Here is a 26,505-nt window from a genome sequence, read left to right on the forward strand (position 1 = left end):
AGTTGGTACCACTAAGGTTTAGGCCCGTTAAGATGGCAGCACTGCGGATGACAGCTGTGACGTACCACATTTCAAAGGTAAGTAGCTAAGGAGGGCAGCACTGTGCTCAAAGATGGCGGATGACAGAAAAGCACATGGCTTTGTTTCCAAACAAGAGCACGTGGAATTTGCCGCCACCACATGTATCTAGCTAAAGAGGGCAGCACAGTGCTCTGTGGTTTAAAGATGGCGGATAACAGCTGCACGTGGCTGTCAAAAAACACGTGGCTTTGTTTACCTCACGCTAGTTAGGTTAAGTTGGTACCACTAAGGTTTAGGCCCGTCAAGATGGCAGTACTGAGGTTAGCGATGCGTTGTTGTCTGTTAAAAAGCACGTGGCTTTGTTTATCTCGCGCTAGTTAGGTTAAGTTGGCACTACTGAGGTTTAGGCCCGTCAAGATGGCAGTACTGAGGTTAGCGATGCGTTGTTGTCTGTCAAAAAGCACGTGGCTGTCAAAAAACACGTGGCTTTGTTTACCTCACGTTACTTAGGTTAAGTTGGCACTAGTGAGGTTTAGGCCCGTCAAGATGGCGGCAGTGAGGTTAGCGATGCGTTGTTGTCGATGACAGATGTCAAAAAGCACGCGGCTTTGTTTACAAATTCAAATATCCCGCCAAAATTCAAATTTCCCTCCAAAATTCAAATTTCCCGCCAAAATTCAAATTTCCCGCGCCGCGGGCGGAGGAGGAGGCCGCCGAACCATCCAATTATACTACTCAGTACCATATTGCTGATAAAGCAGGTAATAGGGAGGTTTTATAAAGTGAGTATGACTGGTGGAAAGCGGTACATGAGAATGTTAACGGACCCTGGGACGGGTTTAAAGCAATTGTTGAGGAATGCGAAAATAGGTCGGTACCTTTAAAGGTGGTAATGAATGGTAAATACCCACATTATTAAATAGAGAAGTAAAGAGGCTAAGAAGAAGGTGCAGACTGGAAAGAAATAGAGTTAGAAATGGCTGTGGAAATAAGGAGGAACTGAAGGAACTTACTTGGAAACTGAATCTAGCAAAGCCAGCTAAGGATAACATGAAGGCAAGCATAATTGGTAGTCATACAAATTCCCTTGCATTTTTCAATAATAAAATAATAAAATAATAATAATAATAATAATAATAATAATAATAATAATAATAATAATAATAATAATAATAATAATAATAATAAAAACTCTACGATTTAATTTCTGTTATACGACGAATTGGATCTTGAAATTCAGCCAGTTGTTCCTTCCTTCCTTGGCTATTCGCATACGTTACGACTTATGGACCCGTTGTCGTATTATTTTTCTCCTCTGAAGCAACTAACATCGAATTTGTGTATTCCCGTCTGTTGATACCCGGAGATGTTCATTTTCTATTATAGATCCTCTTTGGGCCAGACATAGCCGGACATTAAACCAAATACAATACGCAACTTACGGATTTAGCCTTGTTAAATTGGGAGACAATTCGATGGTGGTGCTCCTAGTGACTTGACCTGAAAAGTCGCGCTAAAAGCAAATATCAATGGAAATGCATATACGAAAATGGATAAATAAATTACGTCTAGAAATAAAGTATTATTGAGATATTAACTTCGAAGTTGCTAAAGCAATTCTGGATAAATGAATGAAGAATTATATAAAAGGTTATTATTTAAAGACTGAAATTAGACATATAAACAAGATGTGAAAAGGACTGCTGTGAAAGGGTTTGATCTTTCATTTATGCATTACTCTTTTTGCTTTAGCATTCCTGCCTGAACTTTACGGTTAGATTTGTCTTTTTTCTCATTTAAAAACATTGGATCATCACATTAAGACACTTGTCAGTAAAAATATCGGCACATTTCTTACCCACATGATGCAATGAATTAACATTTAAAAGCAGGACAATTTTCCTCTTAACATGAAGCCTACTAACAGAAAGAAAAATCTGTAAAAGTCCGGCTTTAATCTGAGAAGAGGGATAAGAGAAAGAAAAGTATAAAGGTATGAAAATGTTGTCGATAGTGATGCTTTGAGGAATATTTGAATATTGAATATTGAAGGTTATCTGCTGCACTATACAATAAAATATGCGTATTATATTTTAAGCCAGTTAAAATATGGGTCGAGCAGGTCAGAAGATTATGAATTACTATAAAAATCTCTTTGTCACTGGAAGAATATATATATGCAAATACAATATTATTGTTCTTGTCACGAGGGTAGCGAAAGAAAGACCGCGCATTCTTCTCTACTTCATAGTTACAGCACATACAATGCCCCTCATGTTGGAAGGAGATATCAAGGAATGACACACGCTACTATTGAATTATGTCAACTCACTGAAAACGCATAAATAACACCAAAAATTAAACAAACAAATACACGTGCTCTTATGACAGAATCAGCAGTTCTCAGGTCTACTCGCTAGAGAGAGCACTGTCCCTCGATATCTCGCTGAGAGTCGCGTATTGTCTCTACTGTATTTGATTATACCCAGTGCTCTTTTCAGTAAGTGTCCTATAATTCCACATACCAAGGTGCGGTCCCTACATAGTAATAACAAAGAAGTTTACAGTTTTACGAGCTTTAAACACTGTGAGATAAAGTGTTTATTATTCACCATAAATAAGTGGTTACGTGTGTTATGAAGTGTTTCATTCAAAAATTATTGGAACTGGGTGTCAGTTAAATACTGAGCCCAACCAGATATCAAGTAGAAGAAGAAGAAGTGTTGTATACTTGGGAGTTTCTAGCGGTAATGCATCCTTTTGTAAATTCAGCGTATTGTACTGAATGATAGAAATTAATTTTGTTCCTCCTGCTTTGTTTTAAGTGATTAAACTACATTAAAATGTTCGGTTTTGTTTCGAAGTGTGAGGTATGTTGTTACAATAAGACGCGTATTAGCCAGTTCACCAGCTTATTCCGTTAATTGTGTTACAGATTTTCTTTATTGAGGAATCGTGATTTCTATCATTTTACACTGTGTTCACAGCATCTCTAACATATTGGTGGTAATGTTGAAGTTTCATTAATTTGCTTTTGCCGAACATACAGATCTCAGTTGAGAACCGTAATAAGTTATACTAATCTTTCTGTTTCAGCATTCTAGCGTACATAGTTTTATTTTAATACTATGAATTTTTCTTAAATGTTACGCTTACTTAAGCATTAAAAGTGTATACTTCTATAGGCTAACTAGCTTTCTTCTTGAAAACTCCTGGCCTTTGCCTTACAAGTGTCGGCAAGTCATGTGTTGTACCTACCTACCTACCTACCAACCAACCAAATAAATAAATTCAATCCTGATCTGCATTTAGGGCAGTCGCCCAGGTGGCAGAGTCCCTATCTGTTGCTTTCCTAGCCTTTTCCTAAATGATTTCAAAGAAATTGGAAATTTATTGAACATCTGCCTTGGTAAGGTATTCCAATCCCTAACTCCCATTCCTATAAATGAATATTTACCCCAGTTTGTCCTCTTGAATTCTAACTTTATCTTCATATTGTGATCTTTCCTACTTTTATAAATGCCATTCAAACTTATTCGTCTACTAATGTCATTCCACGCCAACTCTCCGCTGACAGCTCGGAACATACCACTTAGTCGAGCAGCTCTTCTTCTTTCTCTCTATTCTTCCGTGCAATTAAATTTAGAGGAATGAGGAATTTTTCTGAAGAGCTACGCAGGTGAAGAAATGCGAATCGTAGTTTCAGAAAGAAATTACAAGATGTAGTGTATAATTTTAATTATTGTGTTAATGTGTTATTTACCTCTGTGTGCGATTTAAAAGTGAAGCTCTGAATGTTGAGTTTTTCTTTACACTGTCGGCTGCGAAAGACGGTAGTAGGGTTCGAAATCTTGAGAGTTGTTCCGTTTAGGTTATCTGGAATATTATCTGAATATGTAGAATTCTTGGTATATAAGTGTTGTTATGGAGATTCTTCTGTATCATATCATCACCCCACAACACAGCTATATCCCGTAATTAGTCCTCATGTTTTATTTATCAGTAGAATGCCTCTCCTTCTAAACATATTTCCTGATAATTATTGGTGTGTAAAATATCTTCTTCAGGGGTGAGTGGCGGTGAGATTGCATGGGTTCGAATTCCGCGATGGGCAGCCCAGAAATTGTTTCCGTGGTTTCCCCATTTTCTCATTAATTAACCTTAATTAACTCTCCTATCTTCCTAACATTAGCCATTTCCCTTCGATATGTTAGTGCAACATTAAACCACTTCCAAGAATGAGAGAAAAAACTTCAGCACTAAGTTCAGGCTCCGGAAACTGTACAAGGCAGTTAATCATTGACTAACAAACATTGCTATTGGGTGAAATGAATTTTGGGGGATATCACTCGAGGTATTCAATTCAGACAAGTTTTGTACCACCTGGGGAACAAAAACCTGCTAAATATTCAAACCAATTGTTTAGCACGGAACTCCTTTCAAGGGGTGCTCTTTTAAGCTCCCCTCGGTTGTTTCGTAAGACATCACATGCACAGACAAATAATGAAAGAACACTTAAGTAAAGGTTGCTGGCATTGTTCAATGAAATGAGCTAATAGCACTTTTGTATAAATTTCTGTCTTCAGTTCAACAGATTATTTTTCTTCATTTTCCATTTCCAGTCTCCTGGGTAGAATTGTGAATGAAGGAAATCCTCAGTGTGTATCTCTCCTTCACCATGTCCATCCACCTCCTTCTGGGTATTCCCTGGTGCCTTTCTCCTATTATTTTCTGTGTATATACTCTCACCTTGGAACACTAGCCTCTTCTATTCTCATAATGTGTCCATACCATTTCAGCTTACTGGTCTCTATCTTGTCTTGCAGTTTAGGGATTCCAATTCTCTCCCTGATTTCTATGTTTCTGATTTTATCCCTTCATGTCTTCCCTATTATGCATCCAAGGAATTTCATCTTGGCCTGTTGGATTCTGCCTTCATCATGTTTTTTTCTTGTCCATGTGCCTGCAGTGTATATCAAAATTGGTGTGTAATATGTAGGGTGCAAAATTTTCTTGCATTCCTGTGTGATGCCTCAGTTCCTGACTATAGGTTACATCTCGCACATTGGTAAAACACATTGGCTTGTTCAGTTCTATTTCCAATTTCATAATTTATCCCTCCATCTTTTGCTATTTTTCTCCACTAATATTGAAACTTTCCACAACATCTAATGGTCTTCCATTTACTTCAATATTCCCAGTTTCCTCTCTATTACCTCTCGTTACCACTATTACCGAGAACTTCTACCCACTTATTTTAATACCATATTCCTCTATCTCCTGATTCCATAGAGTAACTTGTTTTTGTACTTCCATTTCATCTTCTCCCCATACTACAATGTCATCTGTAAAGAGTGAGGCCTTTGCCTCCTTGGTTCCCACTTGTGGATATCATCCATGATTGTCATGAGGTGTAGAGGGGATAATACACATCGTTGTTGAAGTCCTGTTTCTACTTTGAACTGTTTTGTTTGTCCTATAGTATTCATATTAATTTCTAATTTTTCATTTTTGGATTTTCTAATTAGTTCTCCTCTCCCTGCCTTCTTTTTTTAATAGAGCATTGAAGACAACTTGCTGTGGTACACAGCCGGATGTCTCCTCAATATCTGTAAATGTCATCACTAAATCCTGCCTAAACTCGCATCTTTTTCTCCATCATGTTCTTTAGATTCAACAGACAGAAAACCTTAATAATGATTTTTGCACTGATGTGAAGGTGAAACATGGATAATAACTGGTGGCTAGAAAAACAGAGTGAAAGCCTTTGAAATGCCATGTTATCGGAAGTTGTTGAAGATCAGATGAATAGAACACGTCTCAAATAAAGAGTTAGTGAATCAGCTGATAAGAGGAGAATGGTTTGAGAGAATTGGATCCTAGAAAGGTAAATTTTGATAGAACAAATCTAAAGGCACTGTAGCGCAGTGCAGAGGATAAAAATGGTAGGAAGATTCCAAGGTATGGACCAAGGAGATCAGAGTGATATGCAAATGAATTAGTCACTGAATTTTCAAGAACTTTCGTGAATTACAATCTCAATCAATGTATGTTGGATTTTTAGAAAGAAAAGTCATCTTGCTGTGGTTTCAGTTCCATATGAAACAGTATGTTATATAGCTATTAATAAGAAAAGCTTTAATGTAAAACTAGGGGACTATGATCTCGTTATCAACAGATATGTTAAATTAGATATCCAATGGATGTGATCATTGTGTTAGAGGTCATGTAAAACTGGAAGTCTTTAGCTATGATCATAACATCCGTAATAGAAAACTTGAAATCCTATAGGTACGATAACGGTCTCAACAATCATTTAAAATTTTTAGTCTTTTTGGTATGATCATATTATTGACAGTCATATAGAATTACATGTTTGTTGCGTAGTCAGTTGACAAATAATGTAAGTAGCAATGACAGCAATAAGGTAATATGTTTTTCTGGCCTGTGTTTCAGTGTAAGGTCATTGAAAGTAATCAACAACCCCAGTACCTTCTAACTACTTCAGGTGCAGTGTGAAATGGACCTGGAAGTAAACATCAAAGAGGAACCAGCCTGGCTTGAAGGAACAAGAAATGCATCACTTGTAAGTCCCATTCCAGATAACTGTATAGAGATCATAATTTAACCCTTAGTAGCTGAATAAGTTTGGCTGGGGCAAAATTTACTGTGTGCTTACCCATCGTTAATGCCAGCAGTCTTCATTTACTGCATGGGTGTCTAGGCATGATATTTCTCTCTTTTGTTTCTTTGCTTAGCAATATGTTATAGCGTGCTACAAAGAGCTGCCAACTCTTAGGAACTACAAACAACAGTAGTTGTGGCATAAGCCCCCAGATTAGGGCCGTTGAGTGGACAATTGGCCTCTAGCATTTACTAGTGTTTGATAGTGCCAAAAAGCTGAATTATTGTTGTGGGCTTGATAGTGAAGGAACCTTGGTTAAGTCCAGCTAGTGACAAATTTGTGATAGGCATTGCCTCAAGATTGAGTTCTCAGGGCATTTCATGTGTTAAGTACCCATTGACTGATGTGAGTTGTTTGTTTACCTCTGTTGGTTATTGAAATTGATTTCTGGAGGGTGTGTGGTTATGAATTTATTCTGCATGGTTTAGTAATGAAATCTTTGTGGGATTGAAATCATTTCCTATCATATGTCAGCCAATTGCAGTGCTAATAGTTGCTGAAATGGTGGAAAATGGTGGGTGCTAGATTGAATGAGGTTATGGCCAGTAGGTCCCTGGCTCTCATGGTGAACATAATTTTCCTCCAAAAGAAATTCCAAGTAAGATTTGCATCATTCAACCTTCTGTACAATGTCGCTAATGTTAGGTGAGCATGTTGTGAATTCTGCCTTGGCAGTTTGCTGTGAGTATAGCTCATCTAAAGCAAACACCCTGATGGAGGCGAAGATGCTGTGGAATATTTTTGAGAAGAAGCAAGATATTTTCATCATCTTTCCTTGCTTTGTCTGTTGCTAATCTAATCACAGTCCATTACTATCCTCTGAGTGTGAATTTCAGTTCAGTGGCTCTTAATCTGATAGCTCAGATGGTAAACTGATGACATGCTAATTTCGTGTTGGCGAGTGTGATTTGGGTTCTGTCTAGAGGTATGTGACGTAGCACATGCCTGTAGTTGTACTAGCAGTAAAGTGAATTCCTGCACATCATTGTGGCACCTCAGAGTCTTTGAAAACCCTGAAAGTTGGAAGAGAAATGTTCAGTGAATAACTGTGACTTGACAGTAATAATTAAAGTTAAATTTCTGCAGTTAATGCACGCTATTCTCAGAATAAATGTGTTTTTGTTGAGTTCTGATTACAGGCACTACAGAAGGTAAAGGTGTGTGAACATATCAATGATGTCAGCGTTTTGCTGTTCAAGATCTTTACCTTTGATATTTCTTGTTATGTTCTGTGTCAGGCCTGAACCTGGCATATGAGCGCACTCTCAAACAAGAACTCTAGGTTTGATATTTCTTATAATGATACTGCTTCTAAGTTGTACAGATCTCAAAATGATGTTAAAGAAATGTGTGCTATTATCGGAAACTGTTGGTGAGTGTGTTAATGTTTGGGTTGGATTAGTCTGTACTTTTTTTCTGTCTGTATCAAATTTACTTTGGTTTAGGGGTCATGCCTCTTCTATTTTTCCCCTCTGATTAAACTAGAGGATGGTTGACCCATTGTACTTTTTTAAAACAGTAATATCCTCCAACACTACTGCACCAGCATTAGCACCACATGTTAAAAATTATTACTCCTGTCTTCATTAGTGTAGTTGAATCACATATCTTTTGTCAGTGTTTTTGAGACTGGATACACCAGTCTGCTAAACAGAATGTCAACACAGGTATGATTACTCTGGGTTACCTCACATCCACAAACTGCTGGAAGATATTTGTGTTAAGGAAAAAGCAGATTTGCTTATGGCATATGAGAGTTAAAATCTAAATTTGATTTCTCTCAAAATAATTATTTTGCTCAGACATTGAATTCATTTAGAAAGGCAGAATAGTGATTAGCCCATTTTATTTCTCAAATACATGTCTGTGTCTATGTTACATAGAGAACCATGTCTAAGGACTATAGAATATATGATTTCGGGGAAAATTTTCTTTAATGTGCCCCTTCTCAGTGGGCTCCAACACTTTGAGGATTTCATGCACATTACAAATTAACTTTTCTTTCCTCTTTGTAGTTATTTTCCCCTCCACTTTCTGCATCTTTTTCATCCTTTGCTTACATCAGGTACTGTTCTCTTTCTTCTATATTGAATAGGTTATGTCGGTATATTCTGGAATTTTATACGTGAACACACTTTTATTAAAAATTAACTTATATTAGAATGTAAGCTTTTGATCACACTGCCTCCCCCACATACTTTCATACAGATGAGGTTTTAAGAATCCATGTGAGAAATTAAAAGGTCTCGTGAAAGTTCATGAAAGATCTTCTGAAACTGCTGATGTACACTACAACACTGCTGATGGTGTTCTCTTCCCCACAGTTCTTTACAGAACACTGCATAACTTAGTTGTAGTAGTAAAATGTTTCATTTGTAGTTGCTTTGAGTTTGGGCTACGTCACAACTTTCCCTGCTATATGATTGTGATAAGCCTTCTTCTTCCATGTTCGTTTTTTATTTTCACACTTGCAAGCATTGAAATATGCTGTTTGAAACAGAATTGTATCAATGCAGCATGCAGCCCCTGTGATCTCAACAAAACCACAGTAGAGAATGTGATTCAGATATTTCAAAATGTTTTAATCTGTCCCTAAACCAAAGTCTGTGCTGAGAACAAAGAAATCTTTAGAACAGTTGTAACACATGAAATTGGTTCAGACATTCTCCAAGATTTGATTGATATGATTGGACATACGAAAACAGCACTGTACCAGGAGCCATTAACGGCCTGGAACATTATTTTGTAATGTCAGTGTGCTGCAACGATACGGCCCGACGTGTGAGGAACTGCAACGGCACGCTCAGGCAGGCAAACAGCAAGCTGTCTACGTCAGAACTGACGTCATGATCACGTGAACAACGCATGATACCTTTAGAACATACGAGAAGTATTTTTACTAACTGTTATCCCATGGCAATATCAAATAATGACTGAGACCATCTTGTAGCCCATGATTTAAATGGCAACATATTTAAATTTTATAAAAATGTGCCCACGGAGTTAAAAGTCATTCCGCAGTAAAGAAATGCAATTTCATCAGAAGGGGAGGAAAGCTAACACAGCTGCACGATATAAAATAGCAGGCATTTGTCCTGGTCAGACAGTTCTCAACTCACAGCAATCACGTAAGCATGCTGTTGACGCAGATATATACGTCAAAATTCAAACTTAGTTATCGCATAGCGGTACTCTGCTTGAACTGTCTTCGGACTTGTAGTCCAGTGAAAAATATCGCACTTAGAAATGTTTCAATTATTACTACGATGACTTGGTAATCTCACCATTTTTAAAGGGTGTAACAGTGTTGGTGATAGTAACTTACTTTACATTTTGGACTTTAACTCGAGTGAACTTCACTATTTAAAACTTATAATTTTCTTCTGGACGGAATAACTTAAAACATTTACAACTGATAAACGTGTGCATGTTAAGGGCATTTTCTTGTAAAATATCTTGTTTACCAAAGCAGACTATCTCATAATTGTGCTTTAAAACACACGTCTAATGACAATTTTGAACTATCAACGTATTTAATCCTTCGTCGCGAGTGCATAATATTGTACCGCTTTCTACTCTACCGCAATCAGTACTTGTAAACATTCGCGAGAGATAACGTTTGGTCATTTTGAATAGACTGTGATCTCAGTGTGACAATACTTGTAAGTATTCTCGAGATAATAAGATTCCGTCATTTGAATAGACTGTGATCTGCGTGTGAAAACACTTGTACATATCCTCCGACTGCTATTTTACACGACGATTTCCAGAACAATAGTTATCAACAATTTACTGCTAGTGTGCACTTAAGACGATACTGTGTTCGTAGTCTGATTCATAAATCTGAAACAGGTCAGATAGGACACTCGGTAATTATTACTAGTCAGTTGAACAGTTTCGTGTTTTTATATCCAGCCAAAAACGCGTTAAAACCTGACAAGTGCCTATTATATTCATGTCTACCTGTCAACGTGGCATTGAAGACGTGGTTTCAACACGGGATTGGAGACGTGGTTTCAGCGACGGACATGGGTCGTTGTCTCAATGAGGGAGTTTAGCGTTGTACCATGGGTGATGACATCACGACACCGGCTGTCAAACATGCTATTCACTGAACTGCATATCTTCACAATCCATTCCTGAATTCCAGATTACTGGTGATGAGTGTTTTTGGATTCTTTGAATTCCACAAGACTATCTTTTCATTGGTGGAATATTAGAATCAGTGGTTCTAGATAGCAGTTCAACAAACAGTTTATTCACTCTTACTGGGAATCAATATTCCAACAGTACTATCAGAATATTTAAACTTCTATTCGTAAAGAAATTATAAGATTGAACTTTATAAGACGAATCATTTTGCGATACTTTGTGAAGTATTAAAAGTTTAAAGAGACTCTAGAGGAGAGTTTCACAATTTCAAGTGTTAAACATTTAGAAAAGACTCTAGGGAAAACTTCTATATTTTCAAGTGAAGACAACTTAATTTAAATTTAATAATTTTCTCTTTTCCCATAATTCAAACGAGTTCAAGAAAAAATTTTAAGAACTTTTCAAGGAAGAGATTGTACTTTCAAATGAAATTCATTTTGGAAAGACAGACATTCGTCACAATTAATTTGATATTAAAACTTCAAGACGATATTGAGTCTGTTTATCAAAGTATTTTTGATCAAGCAAATAATAAGGAAAATTCAAGTCCTACTCAATGAAATGAATAAATTTTGTCTTAAAAAATCAGCTATTATTTCGATCAGCGTATACCTCTCAGTACCTGCTCCATAAGGTCAGTTCACCCCTTTGTTGAATCTCATGCCCTTATTCCAGATTGTACCGGTAAAAGAGCCCGACTCTCAGATTATATTTTAAAGTAAGCAAGAATATAGTTCTCAGGGCTAAAACTGGGTGACTAGTAGCTAGGGCTCGGTACAGGAGGTAGGGTCCTATCTACAAGAAAACTTTGACTCTGACTGAACATGAGTTTATTCATATAAGACATGAAATTGCACATCACCTCCAGGTAGATATAAGTTGTCTTCCACATAGTCCTATAATATGGCTCGGATTCTCCAGTTCACCAAGCCTAGCAGGTTGGAACACGTTCCGGAAGATTCCAGGGACTCTGTACAGAAGCGGCTGGACTGTCTGGGTTGGTAGAAGGTAGAGATGCCTCGAACTTTCGAGGCCCAGGTTGAACCCCGATGATCCTGGTGATGTTGCAGATAATCATTTGCTACCTCAGTCCAATGTGACTGAGAGGATTGATGTCTCCAAGGTCACTCGCAGTACTGATAAATCTGAGTTCATAAAAACCTTGGGTGATTAACCTATTAGCGAAGTCACTGGTTATTATTCGTCAAGACTTTCAAAATTTAACACTCGTAAAACGATATGTCTCTGTATACGAGGAAAATAAATAATTTCAGAGTTCACCACTAGCAAAAGTCTTCGTTTCTGAATAAATACTGGCAAAAAACACAAGTTCCTTCTCATGAAACTATGACCAAATTTAAAGTTCATCATTGGCGAAGGTACAAGTCTTTGAATGAACACGGACGAAAAGCATACGTCCATCCACATGAAGATCTGAATAGATTTAAAGTTCATCACTGGTGAAATTTATAAAGTTTTGAATCAACACTGGCGAATGTACAAGTCTTTGAATGAACATGTATGAAAAACACAAGTCCATCCACATGAATAAATTTACAGTCTATCACTGGCGAAATTTATAAAGTTTTGAATCAACTCTGGCGAATGTACAAGTCTTTGAGTGAACATGGACGAAAATCACAAGTCCATCCACCTGAATAAATTTATAGTCTATCACTGGCAAGGTATCCAAGTCTTTGAGTAAACACAGGTGAAATCCTAAATTTATGTTTTAAAGACGTTGAATGAAGTTAGAGTTCATCACCGGCAAAGTTTAGAAGTCTTTGAACCAGTACCGGCAAAAATCACAAATTTATGCTTACGGGAACTTTGAGCACATTCAGAGATCATCACTAGCAAAGTTTATAAATCACTGTTTATTAGAGGAATGAGTCTCTTAACACTCGCAAATATTGCAGGTTCAATTTATGAAGAATTCGTTCTTTAACACAAATAAAACAAGTCTAATTATGAATTTAACACACGTAAATAATACAAGTCCATTTCATGAATAATTGGAAAAATTCCAGTCTCGAACACCCGTAAAATTTGTAAGTTCAATTATGAAGACTTAGAAAAAGTTCTTTAACACTCGAAATATTGCAAGTCCACTTGAGAATACTTGGAAGAATTCGTTCTCCCACACTCGAAAAAAATACAAGTTCACTTTATGAATACTTAAAAAATTACAGAGTTCCTCGTCGGGGCTGTCACTACACAACGATAGTAGCAGCGAGAGTGTCCACGCTGACTACTCAGCTGTATCTGAGTGAACAGGCTACAGTGGGCCCTCCTTTTATTCGATCCGGGACGTCTACGTCACAATACGGCTTGACTGAATATCTCCTGAATCCCTCGATGGATTTACTTGAAACTCGAGCATTGCGACGTTCAGGTGATCCCAAACAAGATGATATATCGCTCAAGCCGCTAGCGTAAGTATTACGGGAGTTACAAAATTTCCCCCATCGAACATTCCGGAAGATGTGACGTGGAATCTAGAATATACGAGTCCAGGCTGGGAACACGTGGTGTGACGGGCGGGCGGTCTAGCTAGCCCCTGTGGCTACGTCACAGCTCACAGCTGTCCTTCACTCGCTTGCTTGTCCCGCTGACGGTAAACAAACCAGGCGTGCTCAGAACATTACGCGTGATAATTAAATGTAATTTATACTCAAAAAAGACTCGTGTACAGGTCGTAACCGGTACAGTATATTGTCCGGGTACAGTACATACAATTTAATGTCTATGCCTATGGCAGCTTCCTTCCAAATTCTGTGCGAGATGGCCCCAGTTCTGTCTCTTCTAGAATATATTCCGATATTGCTAGAATGTGTATCACATTTTATATTTGGTTTTCAGTCCCATTCTTTCTCTGACATAAGGAATGAGGAAGCCCATTCTCAGTACATCCTTTGGTATTAACAATCCTCTGATGGTAGAAATCTTTCTTGAACATAAGTGAAATTTTGAAAGTAACCATTATACTGGCAGATAATGAATTATCATGTTCATTTGTTGGTGACTGTATTTGTAGATATATGTTTAATGCATACCTAATATGTCTTATTTTCCACAGGAAAGTATTGAACATCTATCAGATATGGTAGTTCTGAAAAATGAAGTTAAATCAGAGTTAACAGAGCCAGGGTCAACACAGGAAAACACTCTTGAGGTAATGTACATGATTTGATAATCCATCTGCAGGTAATCAAAATAGTTTAAAAATGGCTCAACAGATATCAGTGGTTGACCGTTCATTTCAATGCATACGATTGATAGTCCTATGGAAAATATACTTTTTTATGAGATTGACTGTTTACTTACCTAATTTTCACTTTTCCTTCAAGTTGTTCCACGATCTGGCATTATGCATTGTGTAGCAGTTAGGATTACCCGAAAGACCAGTACCGTGTTATCATTTGTGACCTGGTATTATTCATACCAATACTTTTGGGTTTGTAAGTATTTTTGAACACAGATTTGCTATAAGATACATTCTTTTTTACTGTTAGTGGATACTAGTTGCATCCAAATGAAACACATTTGTATTCTTATTGATTATATTAATTATTGATTTCTAGATAATACAATTATTTGTAGGTATAAGTTGCAAGGGATATGCTTGCTTACTGTGAGCTATCACTTTTATACTACACACATTGTAGCCCTCTTGTGGCAAGAAGAAGTATTCTTATTCTTCCAACTATGATGTTACTAGTGTATTGTAACGTATAGCATTACTTAAACTTGCAACGAATAAATAAACACTTCTGTTTCTGTTTCATACTTCATAACAGATACTGTTTGTGAATAGTCCTTGTATGTTGACCTTTACTCACGTGAACATTTGTTATATGAATGAATCCGTCACTACCATGATACCCATTTGATCACTGCAATCGTCCACTGCATAGCATTTCTGTCATCTTCTTTCGGTATGAATATGTTGTTATGGGGTATTTCAATGCCCATTTTGCAATGGGCCAAGGACACAAAAATGAATACAGTAAAACAACAGAAAACAACATCAAAGCACAAAATTACCTACTTGGGGCAGCAGCATATGAACATAAAATGTGGAAGGGGCCCAGGATAATAGACAGCTAAGAGGGCAAGATCTTAAATTAGCTCTTAATTAGTCGACAGGTCAAAGTAACCAACACTACCAAATGAAGAGATGCAATTAGAATTGGAGTTAAATATTTAATTAATGAATAAAGAGTTAAATTTCATATTATTCACAATTGAATTACCATTTCAAATGAATAAAATTACAAGAAATATGATCACTAATAACTCTGAATAAATTACTAAAGCAATAAGGATACTGAAAGTTCGACACCTTTCTAGATTATTACTATGAACCTGAGACTCTTTTACAAAATTAATATTTAATGTTAAGGTATACCTCTCTAAGAAATAGAATACTGGCCAGTAACTAAATATTAATCTGATTAATTGAACTTTGTTTCAATTCATTCTTACATGAATGTTTGAACAATTATGGAAACACGGACGCACACAAACTCAAAATGTGACTTGAACAGCAAATAAAATCACACTGATAAACAAATGAATTTAAATGACAATAATACATGGTAGAAAACTCCCCATACCAATTACAATATTACAATGGAAAAACAATATTAATGGTCCACAATTCTGTGGCTTGGTTCTAACAGAGCCAATGCCATTTTTCATCAAGATTGGGATATTAACTGATACAAACGCGTTTTATCCTGGCCTGCAACGTGTTAAAAGGGCCAATGTCTCTGTTAAGTACTAAACAAACAGTTGATGTTTATTAAATAAGCCCTTGCCAATAATGTTAGGTTACCAATAAAGATTAGATACCTGGCAATTTTTAAAGAATGGGATAGAAGAAAATTAGCGTGTAATAAGGTGACTTCCATGCAGAAAGTGTAAAGTTTATTTTAAGTTAGTTGTTGAAAAAAATAATTGGAAAACTATAAGCAAAACTTCGAATGCTAATAGCTCAAAAACAGGTTTTTTGACATTAACAGAACTATGATACACGAACTGAAGCATACAGCTACCCAAGCAAAAGTTATCATTAATCAATAACAGGCAAGGCCTGCTAAACTGAAAGCATCCACAAAATAAGAGATAAGAACTTAGCGCCAGAACAAATAAATAATGGGAGAAAAAAACAAAACACGGATGTGAATAAGACATGTGAGCGTAAACCAAAGGAAAATTAAGAACAGGAGAAACAAATTTCAATTCCCTAGAATGGCCTAGTTACAGAAGATAAATAATCATTATTGTTGTTCTGGGGTATGTGTGGAATGCAGGGATGGTGAAAGAAGGTGCGGTCTTGAATGGGTCTAACTGCAATATCAAGAATTGAATTAAAATTTTAACAAAGGTTATATATCTTATATACCTTTCAGCATATAAAAACAAACAAATTTCCACTAAGTGAAGTAACAATCAGGTACAATGCCAATCTTGAAACCAGATTTGGAAAAATCCAAGATTCAGAACTTTAACCATTTTGGGCTTCAAGCCCCTAGTTTTAAAATTTCAGAGATACCGGATCCAGTTTACAAAACTTCAAGTCAAAATAAGGAACAATTTAGTCAAGGGCAGATATCCCCTAATTCAAGATCACTTGCTCCCTAAATAAAATATCTACCCTTCCAGAGCCACTCTTTACTATTATAAAATTTTGAAAAGAGCTAACAGGCTCTCAGTTGCTTACAGAACGCTCAAGGCAATGTTACACTCTCTGGCCTCACAAGGCACAAATTACAAATAGAAATATTTTGATACAGTGGTATCTAGTACTCAATCTACAGGGCCTTTGCGAAAAAGAGCATGTCAAATAAACGGCCCAAACACAACCAGAATGGAGGCATACACTGCGCTCTGAGATAATGAAATATTAAAACCTACAGGGATCTTGGCTGGTGAAACTGGGGCTAGTCCCGAACTACTGAGGTGGTGTGCATGGGAAAAACTGTAATACATTACAGGAACGAAAGGTTACGAAATCGTAGTCACTTGAATCCAAGATGAAGGGGATCTCGAGAGGGTAACTCACTCTCAATGCCCAATTTACAGTTTCAGATTTTATAAAGTTTTACATTAGCCAAACGAAAATTTACATTTTAGAAAAGAATGTTAGATAGTTAAGATTCGGACCTTCCCCTCAGATAAAGTTGCGGAGACAGAAAGAAAGATAGGATTAACGGGCCATTACCTGGAAGATGTTCTGCCGGCTGAAGAAAGAGGCGCCCGGCCTCTTGCCTTAACACACACACTTAGAAAGACGGCGATCAATTGACAAGGAAACTCGAAAAGCCGCAACTTATATGCCCTCGGGGAAGGTTCGAGAGAATTCAGGACTGATCTGGCCACACCCTCTCAATTATTATTAGTTAGCACAAAGTGAACAAGAAATGCAGGATTGTTTGGAAATTAATTACAAAAATTCCTGATTGGCTAGATTCAAAGTGGTGGAAAGAAAAGAAGTGTTGCCAGTCCAAAAATAAATGAACATAGATTCAGTTATGAAAACTTCAAAATACGAAACTTCTTTAAGTTATAAGTTCTTTCACCTTGCACCAGAGTGCATGATCAGAGTTTGTGGTAGTGACATCTGTGGAAAAATGTTCAAACATCTTGATGTATAGCCAAACAAAACAAGGAGAAATTCAATCTGTTTAGGAAACTTAATATTTCAGTAGTGACATCTTCTGATTAAAGTTCCAAATTCATGTAGTATCAGTTTCAACTTTTGTTCTGTAGAGGAGTTCATTAAGGCGCTTATTTGAATGAGCGGAGGTGAGGTACAATTATTAATACATTGAATGATAGTTGGATTGAATTAAGATTTCACTTTACAGTGACCGAAATTGTTATAACATTTAAAGTGAGGGGCTTTGGGAACAGCATAATGTGTGTATGAGGCATAATTGAAATTAGACCCCAAAACAGCGAGAAGAATGATCCCATAATGTTAAATAAACCAACACAGGATAAAACACAAAATTACAGCACAATTAGAGATCACATAACAAGAACAAGGATAAATAGAATGAAATACACTGACCAAAATTTAATAATAATAATAATCAAACCAAGGACATTAACACTCACAGGCACAAATTAGCTCTCGATTTGATTTTAATAAAATCTAGACATATTAATATGATACACTTAAGAAAATACAAAGTGCAACACCATGAAGGCATCGGTCGTTTGTGTTGATTTTTAAGATATGGAATGATGCCATGTAGGTATGTAAACGATCAAAGTTTCAGACCCAGAATTGGGCCAAGATAATCTGTTCTAGTGTTAAGGAATGGGTATGTCGGGGTTGCATGCACCCTTTGTGTATTTTGCATTAATTGTTCAGAAGTGTCTGCATTCAACTTAGAACACTTGAGGCATGCATCTACACAGAAGTCTTGATTTATGATGCTTCCTGCATGAGGGGAGCTTGTACATTCTTTGAATTTATTCGTGCATCTTGTTTCAAGGTATGCTATTGTGTAGGTTACCACTGTGACTCCGTATGTTTTAATTGCCTGATGTGGCCTATCTTGCCAGAGTACACATCATGAATTGTAAATGTTAATCTTGATATTCACCTGAAGATACATTTTCCTATGTCTGCTGTAAATGCTATTTGTTGAGCCTGCAATGATTATAGAGAAGAGATGTTCTTGAATAGATGGCCCTATATGTTGGATGTAGTTCAGACTTATGCCATTGTCAGTATTGACAGAAAACAAGTGTTTTTGTTTTTTAACTTGACAGAATTATGACATCTTGATGTGGAATTTAATAGTGATTTTTCTTCCTACGAGCATTTCACATTTCTTTCTTTCATGTGAAGCAGTGACTCGAATTCTCACATGAATTCAATATATACCGGGCAGAACTTCCCATTTTGTTTCAATTTTTTTCCAAGGACAGGACATGCTGAATTGCCATTTGTTTTGATCTACCAAGTTTTAAAGTATTTCGTAATTGGGAAATCTACAGTGTATCTGCTTGACATGTCTGTCATATGTTGCTGGAATTCTGATTCAAACCCTTTTTCTGTTGGTGTAGTTCTTGTATTATCCAAAATAGTTGAATTTTTTTGTAGGTTGCATAGGAATAGAGATTGATGAGGTATAGTTTTTATCTTCCCTTCTTGTTAGTAGATAGCTACAACTGACTACTTTTTAACATCGTCAATTCACTCCGCCCCATTCATCATTTACTGCTGCCTTCTTCCTGGCATTTGACATGTGCACACTATCACAGTTACAGGACTACAGTCGTTAAACATGAATGACATCATTGGTTTTAGATTTTACACTCTACACTCTTCATGTTTTTCCTCAGCGTTTCTAGTACCATGTGTCATCACTTTTCCTGTACCTAACCTCTTCAACTGGTCTGTATAAGTAGTTCTCTTTGTCTTCTACTACCTTGAGTCATTCTTTGGTTGTTGGAGAGCGGGCAACATTTTTGTGTCATACTGGTGTAAATTTTCACACTGGTATGGAACTTATTCTTAGACCATAGGGTATTGTAAACTGCGCTTGGTTCTGGAGTGCTTGTATACTATTTTGTATCCATTACGAAGCAGATGTATGTCTATTCCTTTATTTGGATCACTTTTTGAACTTATGTGAAAATGAACTTTCTGTGTGTCAATTCTCTCAAGAACATTAGGATTTCAATATTTGTTTACATTCCCCAACTGCGTAATAGTCTTATCTTAAACTTGTTTATGTTTATATTTTCCGGTCTGGTCAGATCATATGGCATGCCTGGACTTTGTAATTGAAAATGCTCATTTTGAATTCATTCTCCTGTTCTTTTTTCCTATCATATCATCCCAAATGTTTCTTATTTCTCATTGTACAGTTGGTGTGGGGAAACATCTGTTCTGTTTAATGAATCTAATTGTAATTGTTAGTATCACTCTCACTGAACTTTGTAATATTTCCTTTGTGATTTGTTGTGAAATATCTTTCTATATTTTTCTGCTGTACTATTTATAACTTGTTGTGGCTTGTGTTTAAGTTCATCCGAAGTGGCCTTATATTGTTCATCCACTAGTGTCCTTGTATTTTCCTGACTGCTTGTACATCACCTATATCTTCCCCCTGTGTATCATCCATGGTATTACCCCTCATTTGCCAGCACTTACATATGTATCTTTGACGATCAGCTTTTAACTTTTGTAAGTAATTATACTAACCTCTCCATCACAGATTCATCTCAATTTTGTATTTTGGAGAACTGGTTAGGGTTTGTGAATTTCCTGATCCATTATTAAATGCTGCATGAAAACTTGAGTTCCTGGGAATGTGTCTGTTTGAGGAGTATGGAAAATGGGATGAGCAAGTGTTAGGTCTCTAGGTATGTTCCAGTAGGATAGGTGAAGATCAATGCAGTCATTGTTGAAATTGTGTTTTTCTTCTTTTCAGAAGCTCACTATTCAGGGTGAAGTCAGTGAAGAAATAATCTTTAGTGACGTTTCTCCCTGTTCCCTCAATATCCTTGACAATTCTCAATACCACATTCCTTCCCCTATTCACTTCTCTCTGTCCGTTTACTGGTTGACCATTGTAAACTTCGGTGGCGCACACATAAGCCTTGTCGAAATCCGAGAGGAGCCATACTTTTATTTCATGTTTTCCTCTAGGTTTGGAAGGTAAATACCATTTAAAGGGACTTTTTTATCTAAAGGGAAATGTTATTATAACCTTCAAAAATTCCTGTATTATTCTGTGCAGTATCCATCGGTTACAATGAGCACCCTTTTACTGATTCATCCATTATCACGGGCAAATTCGGGCATGTTAGTTTTTATCTTTTATCTGTATTCATACACTCTACTCCAGCATTTATATTGAATGCGATCTATCATCTCCCGTATTGATTCCTCGTTACGTGTGAGCGAATCAATCTCGAGGGAGTCTGAGGTCTTCTCACAACTCCGACTGGTGTCTATACATCAGGATAACATTTTCTTGCAATAATTAAATGATTTCTTAATTGTAATACTATGTACTGAAATAAAATAAGAATGTGATACTTCTCCTTCTTAAGTTACAGTGTTGTGTATAACTAATTTCAGAGGTTAGGTTATGTACTTATGCATCTTATAAAATTTCAGAAAGGCTGTTTCCATGTAAATTTGTAGTAAAAATTTTATCATTATTCTACAGGGAGCTTGAAATATGTTTTCATAATATGTGCGCAGTAAACCTAGGTTAGGTGACGCTGTTTGGAATAAGAGAATGGAAGTATTTACCACAATCCTCTGGACTGGTGCTATTACAATTCTTAAGAATGAGACGGAATATGTGTGTTCAGACTATTGGAATTAGAAAATACGCGCTAATGAGTAAGCTGCTACTAGGAAGACATCCGCGAATATGTCTAAACAAACCTATTGTTGTTTCATACCAATGTTATTGTGTTTTTTTGTGAGTTTGGTGTATTCCTCTTCTTTAATGGAAAATCATGTATAACGCTATAAGGATAAGTTAAACTGAACCGATTTGCTCTCCCTGACAAAAATTTGTTAAAATGAAGCACAGACTGTAACTACAATACATTGTGTAGAATATATAATTATCTCCTTCTTTTAATGCTCTCATTGTGTAAATATTGTACGATGGAATAATTTATGTTAAACACGCAAAGATCTATGGAAACGGTGTGCTTCCTTCTGAAACCTCGATTTAGTGTAAACCCCATTTAAGGCTAAAAGAATTGGGTACCTGTACAAACATTACATAGTGGTTCTACTGTATATGTTGAATGTACCTTATGTACACGTGATTGTCAATAGGGTTATTTTCTCCATTCTGTCCTATTTCGAGATATGTATATATCATGATGTACAGTCAACCACATTTTGCATTTTATTATCAGATCATTTTCTTCTCCCTCGAGGGAAACGTGATCTTCATCATGAGTTTTTTGGGAAACATAATATCAGGATCAGCCAATGCATCATCAGCTTCCTCTTCATATTCACTCTTACTAATTTCATACAATATATTTCGTATAGATTTCTCACATATTATTACTTTCCTTACTGAAGTACTCTCTAGTCATGGAAGTAGTCAAACATTGTTTCTATGGTGACCAGGGAAGCATTGAAATGAATGGATGGGTCCATCATATATTTAATTTATTGAACAAGTAGAGAAGTCAGCTACTGAAAAATATTTTTAAATCATGTCATAACTACTAAACGAGATGAACAAATACACAAGGTTTTGGGCATGTAGCGTCCATATTTTCTCAGTTACAAGCAATGGAATATTAAATCTGGTTCGATTCCACTCAGAGGAGAAGGGTTAAACAGCGTAAAGACGAGCCTTAATCAACATGCTTATTTGTGGATTCAAGGATATGCTTCACATACTCTGATGCAATCAGCTTAAGTTGTACAATATGTTGACATTGGATTCGATCATGGCAATGTGTTTTTATGGTCGTCTTTGTCTAAACTTTCAGGGATGAGGTGATATACTGACATTTTATTATTCCAATGAGGCCTTAATTTTTAGTGATTATATTTTCAAAAATGCCCTCGAAATATAGTCTCGTCAAAACTTGGTAATTTTATTTTTTGAAGCCAGACCTTTGCCATATTTATAAATTCTGTTGATTTAAACACACTGGAACATCGTTAAAACGTTTCTGCATGGGACAAGGAAAATGAATGTGTTAAACAAGAAAACGTACTACTGAATAAACGTATAAAAACTATCCAACGGGGATATCGAAACAGTACATACGATTTTCCGACATATTCGGATTTCTCGTCGTATATCCATGGGTACAGTGAAACTCTACAAGGAGAGACTATTGAGAGGTGAAAACACACGAGAGATCAAATATGAGACCTTTTCCGCTGGGGCTTATAACATAAAAATTGTGCACTGAAAAGTGCACAAATATGAAAATATTTGAATATGGCCAATAAAAATATCGTAGTATTATGCACATCACACTCTTTCTAAAACAAATGCTAGAGAAAGCATTTTATTTCGGAGCAGTGGGTGGTCAACTTCACACGATTATATTGCAGATGTAGGCTACCGTGCGACAAACATTTGCTACCCGTCATTCTGCAACTAAACAGGAAATACATTTCTAACTTTTGAATTCGAATGTGAAATGCATGCACAAACAGGCTCATTGTGTTATTCAGCAGTTTCACGGCTGACCGGCAAGAAAAACTGAGCGTTTCTGAGGCTCCCTGAAGGTGAAATTTATTCTGTGAACTTAAAGAATTCAAGGCCTTTTCCAGTTATCTCGCAGCTGCGGCCAGCGCTTTTACCGGAGTTCGAAATCACGTTCCTTCCCCAAGGGATGACAAATAACATTTTCAGGACTAGGAAAATGTGATCGTGCTAAGCAGTAACAGCGAAAATTCGTGACGTGGTAAGTGACGTATTTTTATATAGATTTAATACGATGAGCATTGTGACTTCGAATTTACGACGTGCTAAGTGAGAAAAGGTGTCAATGACGAACGCTCTAACGAGGTTTTACTGTAATACTTTGCTTCAGTTCCATTATTATTAGGTACTGGATTTATGAAAGTTATCTTTTTTGCCTCCGGTATGTCTTGAAGAAGCCTTTTTGATATGTCACGTTCATGTAAGTGAGACACCCACTCTTTGAGAGGATGGTTGTGTAGTTGTACCAACTCTTAAAAAATCATTCACCACTACTACCACATGCCTTATTTTAAACCATTAATTCTGAAGTTCCTTAGAAATGTTGTAGTTTTTATATGAATATTCTCATTACCTTCAAGTAGTTCCTATGTCTTCCACAGAGTACTGTAATGCACTGCTAGGTGTTGTGTGACATCTGACTTTGTTACCTGGCCATACAACAGCTGATACTGTTGTAAGATTCTTTGCCATATACATAATGTGTGGTATCATTGCTACTTGCGGTATATTGCAGGAATTGCCCATTTCAAGCAGTGGCATATTAGCTTGTTGTTAGGTCAGTAGGGGGAATTATGTACAAGTTCTTTCAGGCTTTGCTGTTACGAATTGAGGGAGTTATCTCTACTATATGAAATTCCTGTGCTAATGGGTACATACGAGGACGTCCCCTTCCATGCTGTCATCTGACAAGGAAAAGCTTTGGTGGGACTAGCAATGGAAACTAATAGCAATATCACTGAAGAGAGTAATCCTGCAAAAGTAATGTAACCTGGAGTATCAGAGATATCGATTGTATTAAAACTACCGGTCGAATTGGCCGTCCAATTAGAGGCGCGCAGCTGTGTGCTTGCATCCGGGAGATAGTGCGTTGGAGCCCCAATGTTGGCAGCCCTGCAGATGGTTTTTCATGGTTTCCCAATTTCACACCAGGAAAATGCTGCTTCTCTACCTTATTTAAGGCCACAGCCGCTTCCTTCCCACTTCTAGGCCTTTCCTAAGCCATCGTCGTCATAAGACCTATCTGTGTCGGTGCGATGTAAAACAAATTCTAAAAAAAGTATATTAAAGCTCAGTAAGGTGCTCAGTGGAGACATCTAGGCATCACCTAACTCCTGTAATTGTTACACATTAGTCCACAGCGTGACAAAATGAAAGATTTTGAACATTCTTCGTGTTGTTTGTACTTATAAAATGTTATCTTAATAGCTTTCATGTTTATATATTGCCCCCAAAATAATCTGCACCCAATTGGTGAACACAGGGAATCCAGAGCTGCACAGTTTCTTTTGGCAACCCTTAAATATTTGTGGCATATTTAGATGTGACGGGACTTGGATCACGTCTGGCAAATGACACAAAGTACAACAGGGGACTCTGTTTACTTTATAACATCAGTGCTCAAAAGTCACAAGAATTAGAATAGTTAGGTCTTCTTGATGTTGTTCAATAATAAAGTCTTTTTTAATTTTAAATCAACACTCACAAATTTCTACTGTGTAAGTATATACTACTTTTGAGATGTTCTTCACTGTCCTTGGAAGGTATGGAACGTGGTTTATGTAACACTGAAGGAAGAAGAAGATATTAGTAGATACTATTCGCAGGTTCGCCAACCACCGCCACCACATGCCCCTGGTAGAGACATCCAGCTCACGGAATGTGCTCACTAAGAGTGCATGCTTAACCTCACATGACCTTACTTGGCGGGCGATTTAAAAATAGGTCTTGGCCAAGAGTGCAAGCTTAACCTAACAAGCACAGATGTGACTCGACGCCTAACCTCACAGGCCCTGGATTCAACCCTACGCTTAACCTTACAATGGCGTTAGCTTTACATGCTCATGTTTGACGCCCAGGTGTTCTAGCTGTCAACTACTGTTTGAGATTCGATCCCAGGCTTAACATAACTAGACAATTGAGACATGGTCCGGATGCTTTTGGATCTGAAGTTGGAACAAGATAATGGCTACACAAATTATTTTAATATTACTGGGGAAATTGTGTAAGGCTAAATACATATGCTTAATTCATTTTAGTCAAAATGTTCGAAGGCGACCTTAGGTCATGGAGCTGACAATCTGCGAAAGGGCCGAAGGACTAAAGAGAAAAAGTGTTAAATGGCTAAAGGACAAAACGGCTAAATGGCTAAAGGACTTATAATTACCTGCCGTGAAGTTTACATCACTTTGCACCTAACAGTAGAGCTGTCAACAATTAAAAATCCCCACTCCACCTGGGTATCTAACTCGGCACACTTTAACGTGAACAACTATTATAATGACTAAAGGAATGTGCGTTATATTCGAAACATACATCATTCGAGCTGAAATAAATTAAAAATCACCGACGAGACTAGGAATCGAACCGGTGGCTCCTTTATTTGGGCATGAAACAAGCATGCTAACTAAATGGGTTTACATTAAAAGCTTGTGTGTTCGACTACCGTTTGCGGTGGGAAAATTATAATAATCGCTTTACGTCTTACTAACTACACTACAACGTTTGCATAGTTTGCAAAAAGTAATAAATATCATTTTTAAAGGTCCAAGCTGCTTTCATGCTGCACAATCAACATACATGTACACTGTAGCCGTCCAGGCTTTTCCAGCCATGTTGATTGTAATTGTACAGTCTAATTACGTGATATCATTTGATATCAAATTATACGGCATCGGCAATTATTCGTTGAGTACTGTTAATTAAACTACAATCTTTTATAAATTAGAATTACATTGGAATCATATTAGTTATATTAGAACATCATTTATTATTTTAGTTATCAGGATAGGAATTTATTATATGTTGTTGCTATTTGCTTTACGTCGCACCGACACAGATATGTCTTATGCCGATGATGGGATAGGAAACGTCTGGGAATGGGAAGGAATCGGCCGTGGCTTTAATTAAGGCCTGGTGTGAAAATGGGAACCACGGAAAACCATATTCAGGGCTGCCGACAGTGGGCTTCGAACCCACTATCTCCTGATTATTGGATACTGGCCGCACTTAAGCGACTGCAACTATCGAGCTCGGTATATTATGTATTGTAATGTGGTCACTATGTTGAGACAGAGTTTGTGTCATTCCATGTCATGTTTGTGTAGACGGAAAAGTTATTTTTGAAGCTGAGAATTTAGGACGAATCACTGGGTTTAACTCAAGAGTACTTGGTTATACAGCAACCCG

The 26,505-nt window shown here is 36.9% G+C and overlaps 1 protein-coding gene across 1 annotated transcript in view; it reads left to right on the plus strand.

Moving 5' to 3' along the window:
• The first annotated feature begins 2,450 nt into the window (after positions 1–2,450).
• The window catches only part of LOC137502342 (zinc finger protein ZFP2-like), a 63,681-nt gene continuing 39,626 nt past the window's right edge, over positions 2,451–26,505 (plus strand). The window contains exons 1-4 of the mRNA XM_068229347.1: positions 2,451–2,521; positions 6,478–6,607; positions 13,938–14,033; positions 20,320–20,546. Coding sequence (XP_068085448.1) covers positions 6,542–6,607; positions 13,938–14,033; positions 20,320–20,546 — 389 coding nt within the window. The 5' untranslated portion in view covers positions 2,451–2,521; positions 6,478–6,541. The remainder of the gene's footprint in view (positions 2,522–6,477; positions 6,608–13,937; positions 14,034–20,319; positions 20,547–26,505) is intronic.

Source organism: Anabrus simplex, chromosome 10 (genome assembly GCF_040414725.1).
Source record: "Anabrus simplex isolate iqAnaSimp1 chromosome 10, ASM4041472v1, whole genome shotgun sequence".
Taxonomy (NCBI): Eukaryota; Metazoa; Arthropoda; class Insecta; order Orthoptera; family Tettigoniidae; genus Anabrus; species Anabrus simplex.